Source organism: Saxophila tyrrhenica (genome assembly GCF_035928015.1).
Source record: "Saxophila tyrrhenica strain CCFEE 5935 chromosome Unknown scaffold_4, whole genome shotgun sequence".
Taxonomy (NCBI): domain Eukaryota; kingdom Fungi; phylum Ascomycota; class Dothideomycetes; order Mycosphaerellales; family Extremaceae; genus Saxophila; species Saxophila tyrrhenica.
The window spans coordinates 964,700-983,491 of NW_027041736.1; the positions used below are offsets into that span (position 1 = coordinate 964,700).

Consider the following 18,792-nt stretch of genomic DNA (forward strand, 5'->3'; position numbering starts at 1 on the left):
CACCTTCTACGGCAGACAATAGTGATCGAGATCAAGTACGAATGGGTTATGGATAAACAGCAGTGAGCTGTGTAAGTTATATAAAGCTGCAAGGCCCAAAGCCACATGTAATCCTTCCTTCATCTCAAGCAACAACGAACTCGACAACCAAACCTACTCAATAAAACCTTCGGAATCAGCATCATGTCTGATTACAAGCCGACCGGTACATCTTCATCGATCAGTCTCGACAAAGCTTTTGCTTTCTCTCCAAGATTCAACTAACACCATTGGTTACCAGAGCACGACGGTCTTCGCAAGGACGGCCGGCCAGACCAGAGAGTCAACACTGGCGGTACGTACATCCCGTTCCTTCAAGCTACCCGTCTAACACATTCGCAGAGTTCGCCGCCGGCAAAGTCGATCCTCACGAAGCCGGCAAGCAAGGTGGCCACACATCAGGCGGCGGCACCAGTGGAGGCGACAGCGACAGCAGCTCTGGTGGCGGCGGGAAGGGCCAGTTCGCGGGAGGAAAGGTCGATCCTGTTGAGGCTGGGAAGAAGGGCGGTGCTACGCAGCAGAAGGATTAGATGGTTGATTGTTCGATCGATGAGTGGTCATCATCCTGGAACGATGTTATGACAAGAAGATACCTCCAGGCCGTCCTGTCTTTTGAATTGTTTCATTCGTTCGTTTCGTTGGCGTGATCGAACGTCCAATCTCCCATCGAATTGCCCATCATATTCATGAGTGTCGATCCGCTTTCCGCTCTGTTGCGAGATCCAACGCTGTGCCGCCTGGTATCAAAGTCACTGAGTTTTTCACTAGAGAAGTGTTAGGCCTGTTGACAACAGGTATTGTAGAGTCACTACATCAAACCATTTCGTGCGCCCTGGATATTCCATTGAAGCTGCATACATGTAGCTCAAGAACTTCTCGAGCTTCTCGAGGTTGACATCATCCGCGACAAGGATCGAAATTGATCAAGTTGAAATTGAAGTCGTCCATCCCACATCGACACAATAGACACAGACAACGCCAAAACATGTCGAGCAAAACAACAGTCAAAGTCGCCCTCGATTGGACTCCAAACACCATCCACTCCGGCCTCTTCTGCGCCCTCGAAAAAGGTCTCTACTCAGACCAAGGACTCGACGTGCAGCTCCTGCCACCCAACGAAGACTACACCACCACACCAGCCAAACGAGTTCAAAATGGAGAAGTCGACCTTGCAGTCTGCCCCTCAGAATCCGTGATCGCATACAACGAAACCGGGCGCATGAAACTCCAGGCCATCTATGCCATCCTCCAACGAGACGTCAGTGCCATCACGTCGACGAAAGTGCGTGATCTTGCGAAGCTTGACAGTGGCACTTATGGAAGCTACAACGCCAAGTACGAAGATGAGATTGTGAAAGCGATGGTGACTGCTGCTGGTGGCAAAGGGGATGGGATGCAGATTAAGAACTCGACTGGGAAGTTCTCGCTCTTTGACGAGGTGAAGAAGGGAGCGCTGGATGCCACTTGGGTCTTCATGCCTTGGGAGGGGGTAGAGGCGGAGCTCGAGGGTGTTGAACTGCATGCGTTCAGGCCTGAAGACCACGGTGTACCGTATGGGTACTCGCCGGTGATCGCTCGCAATGCAGCCTCATCACTCGACTCCGATGCACTGCGGAGGTTTGTCAAGGCGACAGCCAAGGGCTATGAGTATGCTATGAAGGACTCCAAGGACGCTGCTGGCATATTGGCACCTCACTGTCGCCCCGAGAAGTTCGCGACCTTCCTCAACAGCAGCCAGGAGCGGATCAACGAGTTCTACCTTGATGAGGAGAACTCCGCAGGGCCAGGCCGGATGAGGGAAGCGAAATGGACGTCGTGGACGAGCTGGTTGAGACAAAGAGGGCTGCTGGGGGTAGAATTGCCGACCACCGATTTGTTCACGAACGAGTTCTTCGAGTGAGGATTTATTGCCGATGGCTTAGAGTTGTCTGCGGATCATGGCTCGAAAGGGTTGCCGATGATACCAGTTGGGCAGAATGTGTTCAGGTCTCCAGTTCGAGGCCTGCCGATCGACGTTGAGTAGCAAGCTTCGGACCGGCAGTTACAGGTGATTACAGTTTTTTGGTAGCATACCGTTCGTCAACCTTCCTGAGCAATCCGGACCATCCTACCATTCGCTTCCAAGCAGTTCACGGGAACCAGAAGATGTCCGCCAGGCACTTCCCACGCTCGCTGTTGCATGCTCAGACGAATCGTTCAAATGCATCGAAGAACGAACAACCACCAGCAACCCGGAAACAAGACCGTTGTAGTCTTTAAGCTTCCCCTCGGCCCTGCACCTATACCCACGCCTTGCCCGAAGACGGTTTAACGCAGCGTTGATAGTCGCAGAGAAGAAGCCGACCGTTGACGGCGCATCCCGGTTCCTGAGCTCGCGGAGCACTCGGATCCACAGTCGGGCACCATTTCGGGCATCCTTGACTCTGCCCTCTTTTCCCTTTTGCCCGCTCTTGCGACCGAAATGATTATTAGCCCAGCCTGCTGGTAATTTCACATATCTCTGCACGTTCGTTGGCTGCCTCAGTTCTGGCTGTTGTGTGACTTGCATACGGATATACGCCTGTTTGATCGCCTACAGGCTTGCTTGCGCCCCTGCCTCCGTGCGAACGACGCATCCGTGCCGAGTTTGGGATAGAAGGACGGGGTTGTTTATCGCGACCGCAAGGAACACATTCTTGACACGGCTTTGGGTATAATAAAGGACTGCGCGGTGAGGCCAGCGAAGCCGACCCGAAACATCCGGCGCACCGAGCCGCATTCCTCCTCGACCACCGTGAATCCGACACCGTACTGGATAGGAAGCATGCATGACCCGCACAGCATCTCGATCACGGTGTGCGGCGATGGCGGATGTGGGAAGTCGAGCATCACGCTGCGACTTGTGCGCAGTCAGTGGACACACGAGTACGTCAAGCAACGACGACTGTGTCGCACTGCGCCCTCGCTAACGGCATGAAGATACGACCCAACAATCGAAGACTCCTACTCCGTCTCGCGCACAATAGACGGCACCACCTACTCCCTGAACCTCACCGACACCGCCGGGCAAGAAGAGTACCGCGGCCTGTGGTCCTCGTCGAACCTCACCTCCGACGCGTTCCTACTCGTGTACGATATCACGAGCGTAGGGTCGCTGCAGCAGCTGGACTACTTTAACCAATTGATCGAGGTAGAAAGGGAGACGCGGACGGAGAGGAGCAAGACGCAGCCGGTGTGCATAGTAGCGGGGAACAAATGCGATTTGCAGAGCCAGCGGCAGGTGAGCTCGAGGGAGGGGCTGGAGTGGGCGAGAACTCGGGGGTATGGGTTTATGGAGACGAGCGCGAGGGAGATGGTGAATATTGAGGAGACGTTTGCGCGTAGGTTCCGTCCTCACAAGTGGAGATGAAGGCGCGGTCAAGCTAATGTGAGGATGCAGTGATCGTGCGCCGTGTGGTAGAAGCGCGAAGGAGCCAGTCACGAGGCATACAACCCGGCCTGGCCGGCCTTCCATCCTCGACAGCCCGAACACAACCTCTCGAGCCTTTACCGCCCTCAGACGAGAAATCGCCACAAAGCTCGAGACCGAAGAAGCAGAAGTGGTACTCGCGGCTGAAATGTTGGTGATGCTCTCCCGAAGATGTGACTGTTGGCAATATACCATGCGATCTGTAAGAATATGTTTAAGACTGTTATACCTAGCAGCGCAGTTTGGCGCGTTCAAGCGTGTCGTTTACTCGAGATATTTGTATATAGCTTACATGAACATATATTTACCCCTCACCCTCGCAGCGAGTACAGTATGGACTTCAAACTGTCCAACTCTTGGGAGAGCAACATCATGCCTTGTCATTTATCTATATGTGACTGCGCGACTTCGGCATGGCAGCAAAGCAGATTTTCTGACAAATTCCGACAGAATGATATCCGGACACCGGCAGCCAGGGAAGGATTACCTTTTTGGAGACGAGGCGTGGGTCTTCGCTGTCGTCCAACGACGCCTGTGATGACAGAAATCCGAACACGGGAATTTTACCCTGCCGGCAACAAAAATGGTTCCCGACGACTACTCACCGTACAAGGGATATTTGAGGTTCGTGAGAGACGTGAGTAGTTTGCAAAGTTGAACATATAAGTCGCCACAGCTCGTTTTGGGATTGAGGAAGGAGAGCGCTGCATATCAATGATCCTTTGACGTACTGTATCTCTCGAATATTGCATTACCATGGAACAGGCCATCATCGAAGCCCATGAACTCGTGGACCGTCCCAACGAGACCACCGACTGGACGGAACTAGATCAAGGCCAACACTCCCTCCCTAGACCCGACGGTGGAAAAGACGCCTGGCTCTTCCTATGCAGCTGCTTCATCCTCGAAGCGCTCGTCTGGGGTGGGTAGCACACTCACATCCACTCCCGCTGCACAGCATGGCCATTGACACAAGCGACAGGCATGCCCTTCAGTTACGGCGTCTTCCAGACCCACTACACCGCCAACTTCGCCTCCGCCTCCTCCAGCATTGCAGCAATCGGCACCTCGCAAACCGGCATCATGTACCTCAGTACGCCCCTCCTCGCGCTCTTGATGCAGCGCTGGCCGAGACTTCGACGGCTTGGGATGTACGCCGGTGCGGTCATTGCCATTACAGCTATGGTGGCGGCTTCTTTCTGCAATAGTGTGAGCGGGTTGCTGGCGACGCAGGGTGTGATGTATGCAATTGGAGGGATGACGTTGTATTATCCGGCGATGGTTTATGTCGACGAATGGTTTGTTGCGAGGAAGGGCACGGCTTATGGTGTTATGTGGGCTGGCACCGGATCGGCGGGGGTGGTGGTGCCGTTTTTGCTGCAGTGGTTGTTGGATTCGTATGGGTTTCGGGTTGCTTTAAGGGTCTGGGCCGTCGTGTTGGTGAGTCTGAACCGTAAATTCTATCGACCGAGGCTGAGCTGATCTGGTCCTAGGTCGTTGGCATCACGCCCTGCCTTTTCTGGGTCAAACCACGTCTTCCCATCACAAGCTCCAACGCTCTCCGCCCCGTGAACTTCGGCTTCATGAAACACCCGCCTTTCTGGATCTTTCTAGCTGGCGTGGTCTTTCAATCTCTGTCGTTCTTCCTCCCGCCCCTCTGGCTACCCTCCTTCGCAGCAGAAATCGGTCTGCCCAAATTCGCCGGACCGCTTGGCCTAGCGGTGATCAACCTCGCCAACTGCTTCGGTGCACCAATGGTAGGCTGGCTGGTGGACAGATTCCACGTCTCCGTGGCGCTGTCGATAACAACGCTGGGTCAGGTGGTGGCCATCTTCGTCTTCTGGGGCCTGACATCGTCACAAGCGATGTTCTACATGTTCGCTCTGACTTTTGGACTGTTTGGCGGTGGGTTTAGCTCGACATGGTCGCGTTATGCCCCGGCGATGGAGAAACAGAGTGGAAATGAGCGCACGGAGGCCGGACTTGTGCTGTCGTTAATGTGCGCTGGTCGAGGTATTGGAGCTGTGATCACTGGTCCCCTTAGCGAGGCTCTGCTGGAGGGAGGGTGGAGCTCCCGTGCGAGCTTTGCGTATGGAACGGACTATGGCGTGCTGATCCTGTTCTCGGGTGTCTTTGCGACTCTTGGAGGGACGGCTTGTGTGGGGCGATTGTTGAAGTTATTGTAGATAGCGAGCACGCCGATCGCAATACTATATGTGTCTCTGAGAGCAATCCGCGTATGCGACAGAGCAGCCTCGATCATGCCGTCATCGCGCCTGCAGCGTGCTTGCGTACGTCTCGACCAATTTTGCGTCTGCTTCCAGTCCTTTGGTTCGTAGCTTGTCAGTCAATGCCACGACCGGATCCTTCCTGGACCGCAGACTCTCATTGCCTGCTTGGGCTAGCATCTTAAGGTACCGCTTAACACTCGCCTCCAAGACTGTCACAACTTCTTCGTCAACCTCATCTCGCACCCGCAGGTAAGGCATGAGCATGGCCACCGCTCCCCCGGCCAATTTGGGGAGAACCGGTGGGCTGATCTGAGCTTGCCCACTCTTGATCGTTGACAGGCCATATCCGAGCGCAGCAGGGAACTCTTCCGAGTCCACCGAAATGCCGCAAAGTGGCATCTTCGCTTCACAAATGACAGTTTCGGCGGACTGCGAGGCATGCTTCTGCAGGTGATGGAGGATGTGCTGGAGGATAGTTCTGGTAGAAGGTACCTTGTCGAAGGTGGCGCAAAGGTCGAATTCGTCCTCAGCAAAGGCGGGGTCATTGCTGAACTGCTTCATAGCAGCGTCGAAGATCGCAACTGGAATGGCGCCGTTCAAGGCAGGTGCGGCGGCCAACCTCTTCAGAGCATCGTCGTCGACCTCCTCAATACCCTTCTGTGCATCCGCATCGATGTCTTCTGCATTCACGGTTGTCAATGCCATCATGTTGTCATCTTCCTCCGGTTGCTCAGCATTGGCGTCCTTCATCTCTTCATCCAGTCCCAGGATCCTCTTCCGTGCCGCAAGTTTTGCCAGATACGCCATCTCCAGCTTCATGTACTCGAGCCATAACTTTCGCTCATCCTTGCAAAACCTCAGCCCTCTCTGCATGTACGAGCGCGCAGTATTCATGTCTCCTAGTGCTTCGGCATAGTGCCTCGCTGCCAGCACCCACAGACTCCATTCCCTCGGCTTCAGCCTCATCACGCTCGTGAACACCTTCGAGAGTTTCTTGTTCGCTTTCTCCCGTTGACAGAATTGGATATACTGCATCCAGAGTCCCATATCACCACGAAACTTCTTCGTCCCACGGTCCAGAATGAAGAAGACCGTCCTTTGCCCGCTGAACGTCGTACTTTTCACACCTAATCTCTTGCAACGCTTCTTGCATAGTTTGTCCAAAGTCATCTCGTATGTCGCATACTTGCTATAATCGCTAGGCTTCGAGCCGCGGGCGTTGATGGTGTGCTCGAAGTCGCTGCGCTTTGCTGCGATGGCCTTGATCTCTTCCGCGGTGAAGATTTCTTTGCGCTCGTACTCCTGGAGCTCCGGGACATACTGCTCGAGGTAGAAGCGCGCCTTGTCGCTGGCGCCCGGCATTGTGCTGTGCAATGTGTTGGAGATGTCTGGAGGAAGAATTTCCGAACTGGAGTTTAGAGATTGATATTCGGAGATACCAGCGGCGGTCCGCACATGCGCGCTAGTCATTAGCTCCCACGGCACTCGGCAGGGGCAGTCCCGAGAGTCGCGTGTTTCGTGTTCTCGAAGTTCGAGGCTCTGCTGTATCTCACCTCGACTTACTTTATCCCCCTCCCCTTTGGCGCAGACGCCAGCAGCAATGCCTCCCAAACACCGAGATGGCGATGTGGTCGCTGTCGTAAGCGCAACCATCAGTCCAGCAATACAACGACACAAGGCTGATACAACGCGCAGATTCCCGGCCATTGGATCGCATGGGCTCACACCCTCTCAGCATACGCTGCCTTCCTCGGTGCCCTCATTGTGGGCGTGTGGCTACACTATACCAAGATTGTGCAGAACGAGCACTACGGATACCCTGTCGAATGGTTCCCATCCGTCAGCGCAACGATAGGCGATAAATACCCCGAACGCTCGGTCTTCCAGATCTTCATTGCAATATGCTCGGGCCCCCGATTCATGCTCGTCTTTCTGTGGTACTGCATGTCCAATCGGAAGGACAGCAGTCTGTCCAAGTTTGTGGCAGGGGTGGGTGTCTTCAGGACGTTGACGTGCGGCGGATGGACATACATCACGAGCACGGATGATCACGATTGGCATGACATATTCATGATTAGTTATCTGGTCGCAACATTGCCTTGGACCATTGGTTGCACCATGCTGAGTCCGCCAAACCCGGAGGCCATTAAGTACCGCAAGTACCTAGCCTCCGCCTTCTTCGGAACGTTGGTCCCACTGGTCTACTTCTTCATCCAGCACAAAGTGCATCGTGTGCCCGGAGGTCTGTCACCTTTGAAGCTCGACTCGAGACAAGCAAGCTGACCGAAAACCAGCCTACACGATTTACGCCTTCTTTGAATGGTCCCTTGTCCTCCTCGACGTTGGCTTCGACACCGTCACGGTAATGGACTTCAGCAGCTTCGAGATCGTGGTCAAAGATGTAAAAGGTCTAGCCAGAGGGTACGTGCAGTGGCTTCCCAAATAAGCTTGGTACGATGCGGCCGCTCTTATACTGTACTTGCGTTGCGGGAGTGAGCTGACGAGGGCTGGTAACAGGGACAACCAAAGAGTGGCCGATGCCGTCCTTGAGAAGGAGAAGAATCGGGCAGTTGGCCAGGTCTTCAATGCTCGTTTCGTCTGGTCAGAAATGCTCGATGCTGCGGCTGATGTGTATCTTGGGGTGAGTTGGATCTAAGTATTCTTTCGCCACCATGCTAACGGATCTACAGTTCGTATTCTGGAGCGTGCTGACCTCTCTTGGAGTGGTGGTATGGTACTTCCCACTCTGGCACATGGGCATTTCGGGCTACGAAGTCGCAATCCTCTCCACCGTCTCTCCTTTGCTGCTCGGGATCAGACAGCTGCGAGGCTTGATTGTTGGCAACTTGCCGGTGTTATATGCAACCTCTGTTGTGGGACTGTTCGCATATCTTCTTCAATCGCCGGAGAGCCGACTCGGAGCTGTCAGCTTCGGCGTGTGGCAAAGCTGTCTCGCCTGGACGGCGGCATGGTCCGGCGCGAGGAACAACCCGGCGAAGCTGGAGGCCAAGATCTCTGCCTGGACTATTGGACTTATCGCAAGCAGTATTGCCAAATTTGCCTTCCAGACCAACAACCCGGTATGGCCCATCATGAACGAGAACAATGGAGGTTGGAACAAGACTGGTATCCTTGTGTTCATCTTGGCAGTAGCCAAAGCATGGCAGGGAAGCAGCAGTGACAGCGGGAGTCGCCAACCCAGCGAGAAACCTAAGGGACCTTCCATACTTGCCGGATCTGGCGTGGGTGGGATCATCTTCGGCCTTCACTCTCTGCTGTCGGATTCCAGCACCATGATCCTGTGGGTCTGGGATGGCTACCCGATACGAGGTCCCATGGCTGTGCCTCACGGCGCCTGGACCATCGCTGCTATGGCCGTCGGTCTTGCCTTCGGCTTGTTCTACCCAAACCTCGCTCGCGGCTGGACAGCTTTCGGCATTGGATCGATTGGCGCTGCGATACTGACTTTATCTCACCACTGGTTTGGCTACTACGGCGCCCTTACTTTGACAGTATACATGATGGCTGTCACGCCAACCATCATCTCGAATGCCGTTAAATTTGCGCCTGGTCGAACCTTCTTCGTCGGCTTCTTCACCTACAATATCATGGTTCTCTTCCACGTCTGGGTTGTGGCATACGCCTTCGTGCCCGGGGGTCCGCTGGTGAGAGAACACACCGACTGGGTCATGACTTCGATGATGCTACTGATCGGTTGCGGTGTCTTCTCTGCTTTGCAAAACGGTGGAGCACCTGCAAAGCAAGAGTCTTTCCGTCCCGCAGCGAACCCAGCTGCGCGCAGGCAGAGGAGCTACTACATCTACATCTTGCTCTTCCTCCAGCTGCTGAGCGCAAGTGTCGCCTACCTTCGTTTCCCGTCGTACAACTACGAGCCCTACCACAAAGACGATAAGGTCATCACCGCAGGCATCTGGACCATTCACTTCAGCATCGACAACGACATGTGGAGCTCCGAACGGCGGATGGAGAGCTTAATCCGCGAGACGGAGCTTGATGTCGTTGGTCTGCTCGAAAGCGATCTGCAGCGCATCATCATGGGCAACAGAGACACCACGCAATACTTGGCCGAAGAGCTCGGTATGTGGGTCGACTATGGCCCAGGACCCAACAAGCACACATGGGGCGCGGCGCTGCTCTCCAAATTCCCAATCGTCAACTCAACGCATCACCTCCTGCCCAGCCCAGTTGGCGAGCTGGCACCAGCGATCCACGCCACGATTGACGCCTACGGTGAGCTGATCGACGTCTTCGTCTTTCATTCTGGCCAAGAAGAGGATCCCGAAGACCGTCGGCAGCAGTCTGAGTACCTGTCGAAGCTGATGGGCAGCTCGCCTCGGCCTTCAATCCTGCTGTCCTACCTGGTCATCGACCCTGGCAAAGGGAACTACAATACCTACGTCAGCGACCAGAGTGGCATGCTGGACATTGATCCGAGTGACGATGATCGATGGTGCGAGTATATTCTCTACAAGGGCTTGCGGAGGTCAGGATACGCGAGGGTTAGTCGCGGGTCGATTACGGATACTGAGCTGCAGGTGAGTCGTCTCACAACGCTCCATGTTCGCGAGAATAGCAATGCTAACCAATCGTTTGCAGATCGGCAAATTCGTCGTCGGCGAGCCTGAGAACGGCAACAGACTGTTGTCGGAGGAAGAAGTGCCGGCAGGCCTGCGCTTCCCGGAGCTCTTCAAGGGCAAGGGCGTGCGTGATCATCGTTATCATGTGTTCGACGAGCCGAAGTACTTCTTATAGCGCGCATTCGACTTCTAATAGAGCTTGGTTGTGTAAGATACTCATAGAACGGAGAAGCTACTGATACCCACATCCAAAAACCGTCTTCTCCTTTACCTTGTGCCAATGCGATGACTAACCTTCATAGCTAGGTTCTGCCACCCAGTCACAATGTCATCTACACTGTTGTCGTCCTTTCCTAAGTCCATATACCCCTCTGGCGCGACGTTTCGAGGTACGATCGCGCATGCTCGACCTAACCTCACCGTCAGCCCCTCTGCGCCATGATTCAGTGGGGACAGATGTCAGCGACCTACCATTGATCGACCGCTCACTCGCAAAATGCAACACCGCACTCGCCGCATCCCCCTTCGTCGCGAAATCTATGCCCTTCGATTCGAGACGATCGATCACGTCATCCGCGATGATGTTTGTCTTCGTGAACCAAGGCGCGATGATGTTCACCCGCATCGACTGCGTGGGCATCGTGCGTCGGAGCGAGCGCATTATGCCGCGCACGCCCCATTTGGAGGCGTTGTACTGTGGAGATCTGGCAGGAATTAGCTGAGTCGATGGAGAGAGGAGGCCAAGATCTGGCTGATGATGCTCCCGGGAATGGAGGTGACTCACCCAGGCTGGTCCAGGTATCCGGCGACTGAGGCTGTCATGATCAGACATCGATCGTGGTCGGGCGGGTTGCGGGAGAGGTAGTGCACGGCGAGTTTGGCGGTGTATGTCACGCCGATGAGGTTGGTGCGGAGGATGGAGAGGTCGGGTTCGATGGGGTCGGAGTCCGCGTCGGGGGCATCTACGGCGTGTCAATGATGCGTTGCAGGCTTGTGATGTTGGAGACGATGGCACTGACCATCTTTCCAGACCTGATCTTGGCCGCTGATGCCCGCATTGGCTACGACGACGTCGACGTACTTGGATGGGGAGCGGGAGATGGCTGTCTTGAAGAGGCGGACTTGGTCGGACCAGGTGAGGACGTCGCATTGGGCGAAGGCTGCTTTATCTCTGGGCGACAGGGTCAACGATGAGCGTCAACGTAGGTTCGAGTGGTGACACAAACTCGCCAATCTCAGAGACGACTCTCTTGCCACGCTCTTCGGATACGTCGCCAATGGTTACAAATGCTCTGTCGAGACATTAGATCGCTGTCGACTGACGGGACAGATCTCATCGAATTCGTTGACGAACCCGGCTTTAGCAAAACGTTTTGCGAACTCCTCACCCAAACCACTTCCGCCTTCGCGGTCGTCAGTCATCGTTACCTACTCGAGAGACTTATAATCTACATACCGCCTGTGATCACAACACTCTTTCCCTTGAGCTGGTTGACATCGTAGCCAGCTGAAGGCTTCACAGCATTGCTAGCATTGAATTCATCCGACATACTGCTGGCAAGCAATCAAGAACGATTGACGACTAGACATATCCGACGTTGGTTCCATCCATCTTGCTCATCGTTCGCGCTCCAAGTATTCATAACCTCGGACATTCCTCCACAGAGTGAGCTTCAAATGCGACTGGGAAGCTTTCAAGCGGGGCATTGCCTATACTCATCTTGCCGGCGGCTCGACAAAAGCTACCAGATGTTTCGACCTCGACAGGTCTGACACCATGTCACGCTCACTGTTGTCAAGCTCCTTGGACAGCTATATCAGCATGTAGAAGTTGATCTTGGTGCGCCTGGGTGGCCTTGGCCAAGGGACATTGCGAGGCAGCGTGAGATAGCGACAGCACGAGTATAGGATTGTTTTGACATTAGGACGCCGTATCTTGACAAGCTCGTAGAGTTACAGAGCGCCTCATGCAAAGATCGAAGATGCTCGTGAACGCCCACGCATATCTCTCCCTCACACCGCCACTTCCACCATCTCTCCTCTTCCGTAGGTGTTGTTCTGCTATTTCATGTTCACGGCCGCAACTTCTACATCTTCTTCGCCGCCTCGTCCTTAGCCTCTTGCGCCTTCTGTCCTGCCTCGCCGGCAGTTTCCTTCGCCTTGTCCTTGCCGACGCCGGCGGCTTCCTTGGCGGATTGTGCAGCTTGCTCTGGTGCGATGTCAGCGGTTGCGATAGTATGGTGAAAGCAAGAGTAGTCACGTACCGCCCTTCTCAATGCCCTTGACAGCGGCGTCCGACACGGTCCTGTCTACCGTCTTTGCGGCATCCTTTGCGGCCTCGATTGGGCCCTTGCGGAAGGCTTGAGTGGTGCTGAAGAGGCGGACGTTGCGGACTGCGGCTTGACGGAACATTGTGATGGTATTGGTAGATGTAGTTTTGTTACTGGTAGGTTGACGTGGTGTTGCAAAGGTATTGTTGACTGTTGTCGGTGATGTTGAAGGAACAAAAGAGGAGTTTCAAAGATGGCCGGCAGAAGCAGCTAGAGGACCTGACGTCACGTTTACATATACTCAAGCTCCTCCTGTTTCTGCCACATGCACGCCATCCAACAATGAACTCAATGGCTGAAGAGCGTTTGTCAATTATTCTTCCGTCTTTGCGACGAGATGTGGTCACTTTGCTCTACTAATTGCATAAGCAAAGATGGTCTTAAGCATCAGATCCCGACGATGTCCTCGAAGACATCTAACAGACTTGGTTATGTACAGTCGTATACTAGCTACTATTACGTTTACTACGCATACAACGCCTTCTGCCACCAATTGCAACGGTAATTAGCGGTCGGATCCATCAACTGCGAGATACCCGTAGCATTCAACACCTGAACCGTTGCATCGTCCCCGTACATCGGGAAGTGCGGCACGCCACGCTCGTTGGGATTGCCATCCATAGCGAAGCTCGTGATGTATTCCTGCAGCGCAATGGCAATCTGCGGGTTCTGCACGTTCTCGGGGTCGGGTCCGTTGTAGTACGTGTAGGCAATATCCTGGCCGTGAAGTGCCGGAGGAACGGTAAAGAAGTAGGAATACGTCTGATTGTTGTACGCCTTGTCGAGGTAGAAGGTGTTGCAGGTAAATGAGCTTGATACGTTAGCTGCTGATATCGTGTGAGTAGATTTTATGCCAACTTACAGCTCAGCGGCGACAGCCGACGCACGTCCGATCTGATCGGTATATCCTTGTGCCTGGCTGCCGTCGAACACAGGCGGGTAGAGTGTCTTCGTGATGTACTTCGTCACAGAAGGCCACGCTCGGAGGGTAGGCAGGGACCTGAGAAGGTATTGCCTGAACGCGGTGTTGTTTTGGATGAAAGGTGAGGTGAACAAAAGTCCCTACATTCTTCGTCAGCTACTGAAAATGGAACGTGTATGAATGCTTCATCGACTTACTTCATTTGCGTTGTGACCCACCATGACCTTCAAGTTTTTGGCGTATTCGCCATGCAAGAAGAGCTCTCCCGGTGTTGCCGGAACGAAGTCGCCGTCCACTGTAGGTCCGTAGACAAATCCACCATAATCAGCCAAACCGACCTGGATTGTGTTCGCAATTAGGAGCTGCGTGAACGACAGCTTCCTGGCCTCCGCGATGGTCGAGACATTCGCCAGAGCGAGGAAGTCATTCAGCGTTTGTTCTTGCTGCTGGTTCGACACGATTGGCAGGAATCCAGGCGACTGAGGTACGACCTGGTTGAACGGCACGGGCTTCCTGCCTCCGTAGGCAGTCATCTGATGCATGATGGAACCGCCGCCAGCGCTTTCGCCAAAGACGGTCACTCGAGAGGGATCTCCACCGAACTTCTTGATGTTCTTCTGGATCCACTCAAGTGCAAATCGCTGATCGTGCAGACCAGCGTTCGCGGTGCCGTCGGCTTGTAGAGATGGTCCAGACAGCCATCCGAAGGCCCCCAAGCGGTAGTTCATGCTCACGTAAATTACGCCAGTCGCCGCCTTGTTGGTGCTTCTACGGATGAGCCCAGCGGGATCCGCGCCACCGGACTTTTCACCTGCAGTGTAGCCCTGAGCGTTAAGCAGAAGAATCAGCACGCATCTTTGCCAACCCGAAATGGTAACAGACGCTAGGATACTTACGCCTCCGTAGATCCACACAAGAACTGGCGCCCCGGAACCCTTTCCGACATTGTCGAATATCCCCTTCGGCACGACAACATCCAGGAAGAGACAGTCCTCGGTTGTCCTAGAGTCAACCTGTGGCAGCCCGCCGGAGCCAGTGCTGGTGTTGAACGAAGACGAGTTGAACTCGGTCTGTCCTGCGAGATACTCCGGGATGAATCTACGATCAATCAGCTCATTACACATCCATTCAGATTACCACATCTATATCATACTGCCCACTAATCAGGCCCCAAGCGGGCTGAGCTTGAGGACAGATTCGGTCCTGTTCACCCGTCTGCACCTCACCTCGATTCCGCTTGGGAGGCTGAGGAGCTCTGAACCGTAGGTCCCCGACTGGAGGCGCCGCGTAACGGATGTTTGAGAAGCTGTAGTAGTTGCCTGTGGAGTTCTGGTAGGCCGCTTGATGGCGCTCATAGCCTAGGTCGACGATGGGGAGAGAGCTCTTCGACGGTGCTGCGAAGACTGGCTGAAGGAGCTTCGTCCACGCTACTGTTAGTAGCGCTGCTTTGGAGATGAAGGAAGCCATGATTCGACCGTCTCGCTCAGGGAGAAGAACGAGAAGAGATGATGATGGTAGGAAGAGGTAGGAAAGTTTGAAGCACGCGGTGAAGACTCCAGTTACCTACTATGCGTTGGACATACGCTGGTAAATGCTTAGCCAACGCAAAAGTGCCTCGGTCTGCCTTTGATATTGAACGGAATAGGCAGCTCGCATCGCTTCGCACAAGCAGGTCGTCGTCATGAAGTCCGCGGACAGCGCCGGACGATCTGTGCACCGCCAGCCACGCCACGTCGCTTCGGAAGGCGACGAAAGGCGGGGAACGGCAGGCGGAGTGCAGCGTCGGACCGTTGTTATGCAAAGGCTGTTTCTCCATCATCACCTTATGAAAGACGAAATCGTGGAACTCTGCTGTGTGGACTTGTACACGGTTGTCAAGAGGGAGTGGAAGGAGAGCAAACGGTCGGCTTGAGTGAAGTTGAAACTAACTTTCGTCCGCCAAGACTCAATTCAAATTCACGTCATCCTGAAATTTGAAGAAGCTGGAACGCTCGCCTCACCACAGGATAGACCGGAGGGGCGAAACACCCATGAACGCCAGAACGACCCTCCATTTCATGCATCTCATCCAAGCACGTCAACCTTCCCGGCCTGGTCATTCCCACAGCAAGCCAGTACTGTACCCAATCTGCCAACCCATGCCCAACTTTCATTCATTGTCCTTTTTCCAAACCACATTTACATAACATACAATATATTGGTATCTGCTCGACGGTCAGTGACAATTGGTCGTCAATCAATGGAAAAGGTACGTACCAAGAGGATGGCTACAGCTCAGCTGCGGCTTCTGCGAGTACTTGGCCTCGAGTTCTTCGCGAATGCTGTTGAGCAGCTGAACATAGCTCTGTTGCGGGTTCTTCTTGAGCGCGGTCACGAAGGCCCAGGACATGGCTCCGGTAGCCTGGCCGGCGATGTTTGCGTCTTGCCTGTATCAGAAGAATGGTCAGTATCTTTTCTCGCGAGTTTTAGAGCAACAGGATGCTGTGCAGCGATCGTTCCAACGCAACTCGTCGTCCCGACGCCAAGGTCATCCCACTAGGGTTGACCAAGGCGAAGGGAACGTGGAAGAACGGTATCAGATACAATCGCTTGAACGCTGCAAACGCCACCAACGCCGCGCTGAGAACACAAGCAAAGCAGCAGGTCAAATCAAGATGTTGCCATGCATGTCTTTGTACGGCGTACAAGCGCACTGAAAGGGGACGGCGAAGTCCTCCATCGTCACGACAGCAGGCTCGGGAAAGGCAAAGTCGGGCTCATCAGGGAAAGCAGGGTCAACATACGATGTCTGCGAGTCTTTGCTTCCACTCCACATAACCACATCCGCCGGGCTCGTCTTCGTCCGCAAGTTGCGCTTGTAGGTATCGTCGCCAGTTGTCGCCTTCTTGAAGAGGCCCATTGCCGTGGACGCCATACCGCCGAGATCGCCGCGCGCGTATGACGAAACAATGCCCAGTAAGCCTTGCCCTGCCTCCTTGGCAAGGTTCGGCTCCTTGAGTACGCCCTGTGTCGAGTAGATGTAGGGCAGATCGAGTGCTGAACCAGAGTGACAGGAGTCGAAGATGGCTGTAAGACGGACTCCTGGCTGAAGCGGTGAGACCCTGCGCCTGATTAGTTTCAACATCACATTTGAGGACCAGCAGCACTCACATAATACGGTGCATCTCGTCATCTACTATATGACCAGCCTGTCGGAAGTCAACAGGGTAAATGACCTCGTCGTAGCCGTCCTCCTCATCGCCGTCCAGATCTTTGGTCTGCCCGCCGTGTCCAGAGTAGTGGAAGAACAGCGAGTCGTTGGACCGTGCGTCTTTCACCAACCAGTGCATGGCTCTGAGTATATTTGCTTTTGTAGGCTGGCTCATCTGGTTCTGCTGGTCGTCCGTGAGGATGACCATGTCTTCTCGCTTGTAGCCGAAGTGCCCGTTCAAGTATGATGACATGTTCTTGACGTCGTTGATGCAGCCTCGTAGCTGGCCCCTCTGCCCGAAGTAGTTGATACCTATCAGAAGAGCCTTTCTTCGACCAGTGCAGTTGGAGTATTGGAATGTGTAGTTGCTCGGTGCGCCGTGGCCGAAGCCTTGTTGCTGTGACGGAGGAGGAGCCGGTCGTCCGTATGCTGCACAAAATGTGAGCGTTCATCACTAACACGTCTTACTGCGGGCCTTACCTTGCGGCGGTGGTTGTTGGTAGTTCTGGTATGGCTGAGGAGGGGGCGGCCCTTGATTGTACGCATTCGGCGGAGGTCCATAACCATATTGAGGTTGCGGAGGAGGTGTTGCTTGGTAGCCATTTCCGTAGGGCTGAGGTGGAGGTCCGCCGTAGCCGTTGTAAGGTGGTTGCGGCGAAGGAGTGCTGTATGGACTGCGCCGGTCAGTGGGGTCAAACGTATAGCGCTGCTGGGCTTACTCACGGTCCTTGGGGAGGGTACTGTTGAGGGGGGGGATAGTTCCCGTATGCTGGAGCAGGCGGAGGATAGCCTTGTTGGTAGCTGTGGGTGTTGTGGTAGTTCTGACCCGGAAACGCCATCTCAGGTGTTGGTAGGGGTTGAAGTAAAATGCTATAGCAGTATTCGTTATGCGCCCGACGGGGAGGATGTTCGAGTATTTATCTTTGCACAGTCAAACGCGTTGGCGTGATGTCAAAAGGCCGCCTCGTGTCTAGCGCGGGTGGGTATGACAAAGGTGTGTTACGTGGAGAGGCTGAGGGGCTCGACGGAGTCGCGGAAGCGGCAGGAAGCCGTTGGAAGTGGTATAGGACTACTCGCGTGATGCGCCAGTGGCTTCGGTGCGCATACCAGTGCAGTGAGCTAGAAGTGAAGTCTCGTCGAAGTGTAGGTGTCGGTTAGCTAGCGAGGTGGGAGTTGTGGTGGTGCTGCTGATGCACATGCTCTGCCAGCGGGGCATCGAAGCCAAGCCTCCCTCGCTGACTTCTCTCGACTCCTATACATCGCTACATGTATACACCACATGGCCCATTCTCAACCTCACGTGGCGCCGTGAGCTAGCAGACATGCCATGCTGGCCCAAATTCCTACTGGTCTGTTGCACTTCGTGGCGCTGCCACCGGCTGCTCCGTCTGCCAGCTACCGCGAACAGCTTAGGGGGATGCAGCCCTGCGGTATAGCCAGCGCTACTATGCGCCATGCCAAGTTAAAACTACTTCTTTGGGATCTACTATCTGCACCGGGGATGGGCAGCACTGGAGGACGGTCGACTCTCGTTCGAAAAGGGATTGACTTCTGGCTGCGTGGATTAACTCGCTTGCAGGAGATGTGTTTCTCTGGTCCACATGGCATCCACGGCACAATCTGTGCCGCAGGTAACTCCCCGCAACGCTTGATATCGAGCATTGAGCTGAACCTCTTGGAAAAAAGTCTGATGTGTTAAAAGAGCCAACCATCGACTCACTACCTACTACGCCCACATTGCTGGGAGAGCCAAAATACCTACCACCGTTGAAAGTCTCACCGCTTTTGCTGAACGCCATTAGGTTTCCTATGCGGCTGGTTCAGAGCTCTACCTGCAGCGTGGTGCCACAGCTACAGCTTAGATGGCTTGCTCCGCCACGACAATTGCCATGCATCACACCACCACGAGGCGTAGGGCTGAGATCCTGTATTGCCGTTACAGACAAACGTCAAAAGTACTCGACATAAGCTTCGATGGCTCTCTGCTCCCCAGATCTTTGACTCTGCGAGAGGAAATGATCAGCTGAGCACCCC

At 54.4% G+C, this 18,792-nt stretch overlaps 9 protein-coding genes across 9 annotated transcripts; 4 read left to right on the forward strand and 5 right to left on the reverse strand.

The window, feature by feature from the left end:
• Positions 1-183: 183 nt before the first annotated feature.
• Positions 184-569, forward strand: LTR77_003038 (uncharacterized protein; the record flags this gene model as incomplete). The annotated part of the gene is made up of 3 exons (XM_064800295.1): positions 184-205; positions 281-334; positions 382-569. 3 exons carry the CDS (start codon positions 184-186, stop codon positions 567-569), a joined length of 264 nt encoding a protein of 87 aa, XP_064661634.1.
• A 455-nt stretch (positions 570-1,024) lies between these two features.
• LTR77_003039 (uncharacterized protein) lies at positions 1,025-2,291 on the forward strand (the record flags this gene model as incomplete). Its single annotated transcript, XM_064800296.1, has 2 exons — positions 1,025-1,935; positions 2,108-2,291. The coding sequence occupies 2 exons, from the start codon at positions 1,025-1,027 to the stop codon at positions 2,289-2,291; spliced, it is 1,095 nt and encodes a 364-aa protein (XP_064661635.1).
• Positions 2,292-4,243: 1,952 nt separating this feature from the next.
• LTR77_003040 (uncharacterized protein) lies at positions 4,244-5,673 on the forward strand (the record flags this gene model as incomplete). Its single annotated transcript, XM_064800297.1, has 3 exons — positions 4,244-4,409; positions 4,470-4,927; positions 4,981-5,673. 3 exons carry the CDS (start codon positions 4,244-4,246, stop codon positions 5,671-5,673), a joined length of 1,317 nt encoding a protein of 438 aa, XP_064661636.1.
• Positions 5,674-5,754: 81 nt separating this feature from the next.
• Positions 5,755-7,080, reverse strand: UTP6 (U3 snoRNP protein; the record flags this gene model as incomplete). Its single annotated transcript, XM_064800298.1, has 1 exon — positions 5,755-7,080. One exon carries the CDS (start codon positions 7,078-7,080, stop codon positions 5,755-5,757), a length of 1,326 nt encoding a protein of 441 aa, XP_064661637.1.
• A 238-nt stretch (positions 7,081-7,318) lies between these two features.
• CWH43 lies at positions 7,319-10,491 on the forward strand (the record flags this gene model as incomplete). Its single annotated transcript, XM_064800299.1, has 6 exons — positions 7,319-7,357; positions 7,414-7,960; positions 8,013-8,139; positions 8,236-8,359; positions 8,409-10,274; positions 10,336-10,491. The coding sequence occupies 6 exons, from the start codon at positions 7,319-7,321 to the stop codon at positions 10,489-10,491; spliced, it is 2,859 nt and encodes a 952-aa protein (XP_064661638.1).
• Positions 10,492-10,583: 92 nt separating this feature from the next.
• LTR77_003043 (uncharacterized protein) lies at positions 10,584-11,866 on the reverse strand (the record flags this gene model as incomplete). Its single annotated transcript, XM_064800300.1, has 7 exons — positions 10,584-10,726; positions 10,788-11,020; positions 11,101-11,278; positions 11,336-11,487; positions 11,543-11,608; positions 11,671-11,719; positions 11,773-11,866. The coding sequence occupies 7 exons, from the start codon at positions 11,864-11,866 to the stop codon at positions 10,584-10,586; spliced, it is 915 nt and encodes a 304-aa protein (XP_064661639.1).
• A 537-nt stretch (positions 11,867-12,403) lies between these two features.
• LTR77_003044 (uncharacterized protein) lies at positions 12,404-12,728 on the reverse strand (the record flags this gene model as incomplete). Its single annotated transcript, XM_064800301.1, has 2 exons — positions 12,404-12,525; positions 12,581-12,728. The coding sequence occupies 2 exons, from the start codon at positions 12,726-12,728 to the stop codon at positions 12,404-12,406; spliced, it is 270 nt and encodes an 89-aa protein (XP_064661640.1).
• A 383-nt stretch (positions 12,729-13,111) lies between these two features.
• On the reverse strand, positions 13,112-15,035 carry LTR77_003045 (uncharacterized protein; the record flags this gene model as incomplete). The annotated part of the gene is made up of 5 exons (XM_064800302.1): positions 13,112-13,457; positions 13,509-13,708; positions 13,766-14,392; positions 14,465-14,666; positions 14,722-15,035. 5 exons carry the CDS (start codon positions 15,033-15,035, stop codon positions 13,112-13,114), a joined length of 1,689 nt encoding a protein of 562 aa, XP_064661641.1.
• A 769-nt stretch (positions 15,036-15,804) lies between these two features.
• Positions 15,805-17,597, reverse strand: MCA1 (Ca(2+)-dependent cysteine protease; the record flags this gene model as incomplete). Its single annotated transcript, XM_064800303.1, has 5 exons — positions 15,805-15,994; positions 16,262-16,669; positions 16,719-17,187; positions 17,239-17,432; positions 17,482-17,597. The coding sequence occupies 5 exons, from the start codon at positions 17,595-17,597 to the stop codon at positions 15,805-15,807; spliced, it is 1,377 nt and encodes a 458-aa protein (XP_064661642.1).
• Between the last annotated feature and the right edge of the window lie 1,195 nt (positions 17,598-18,792).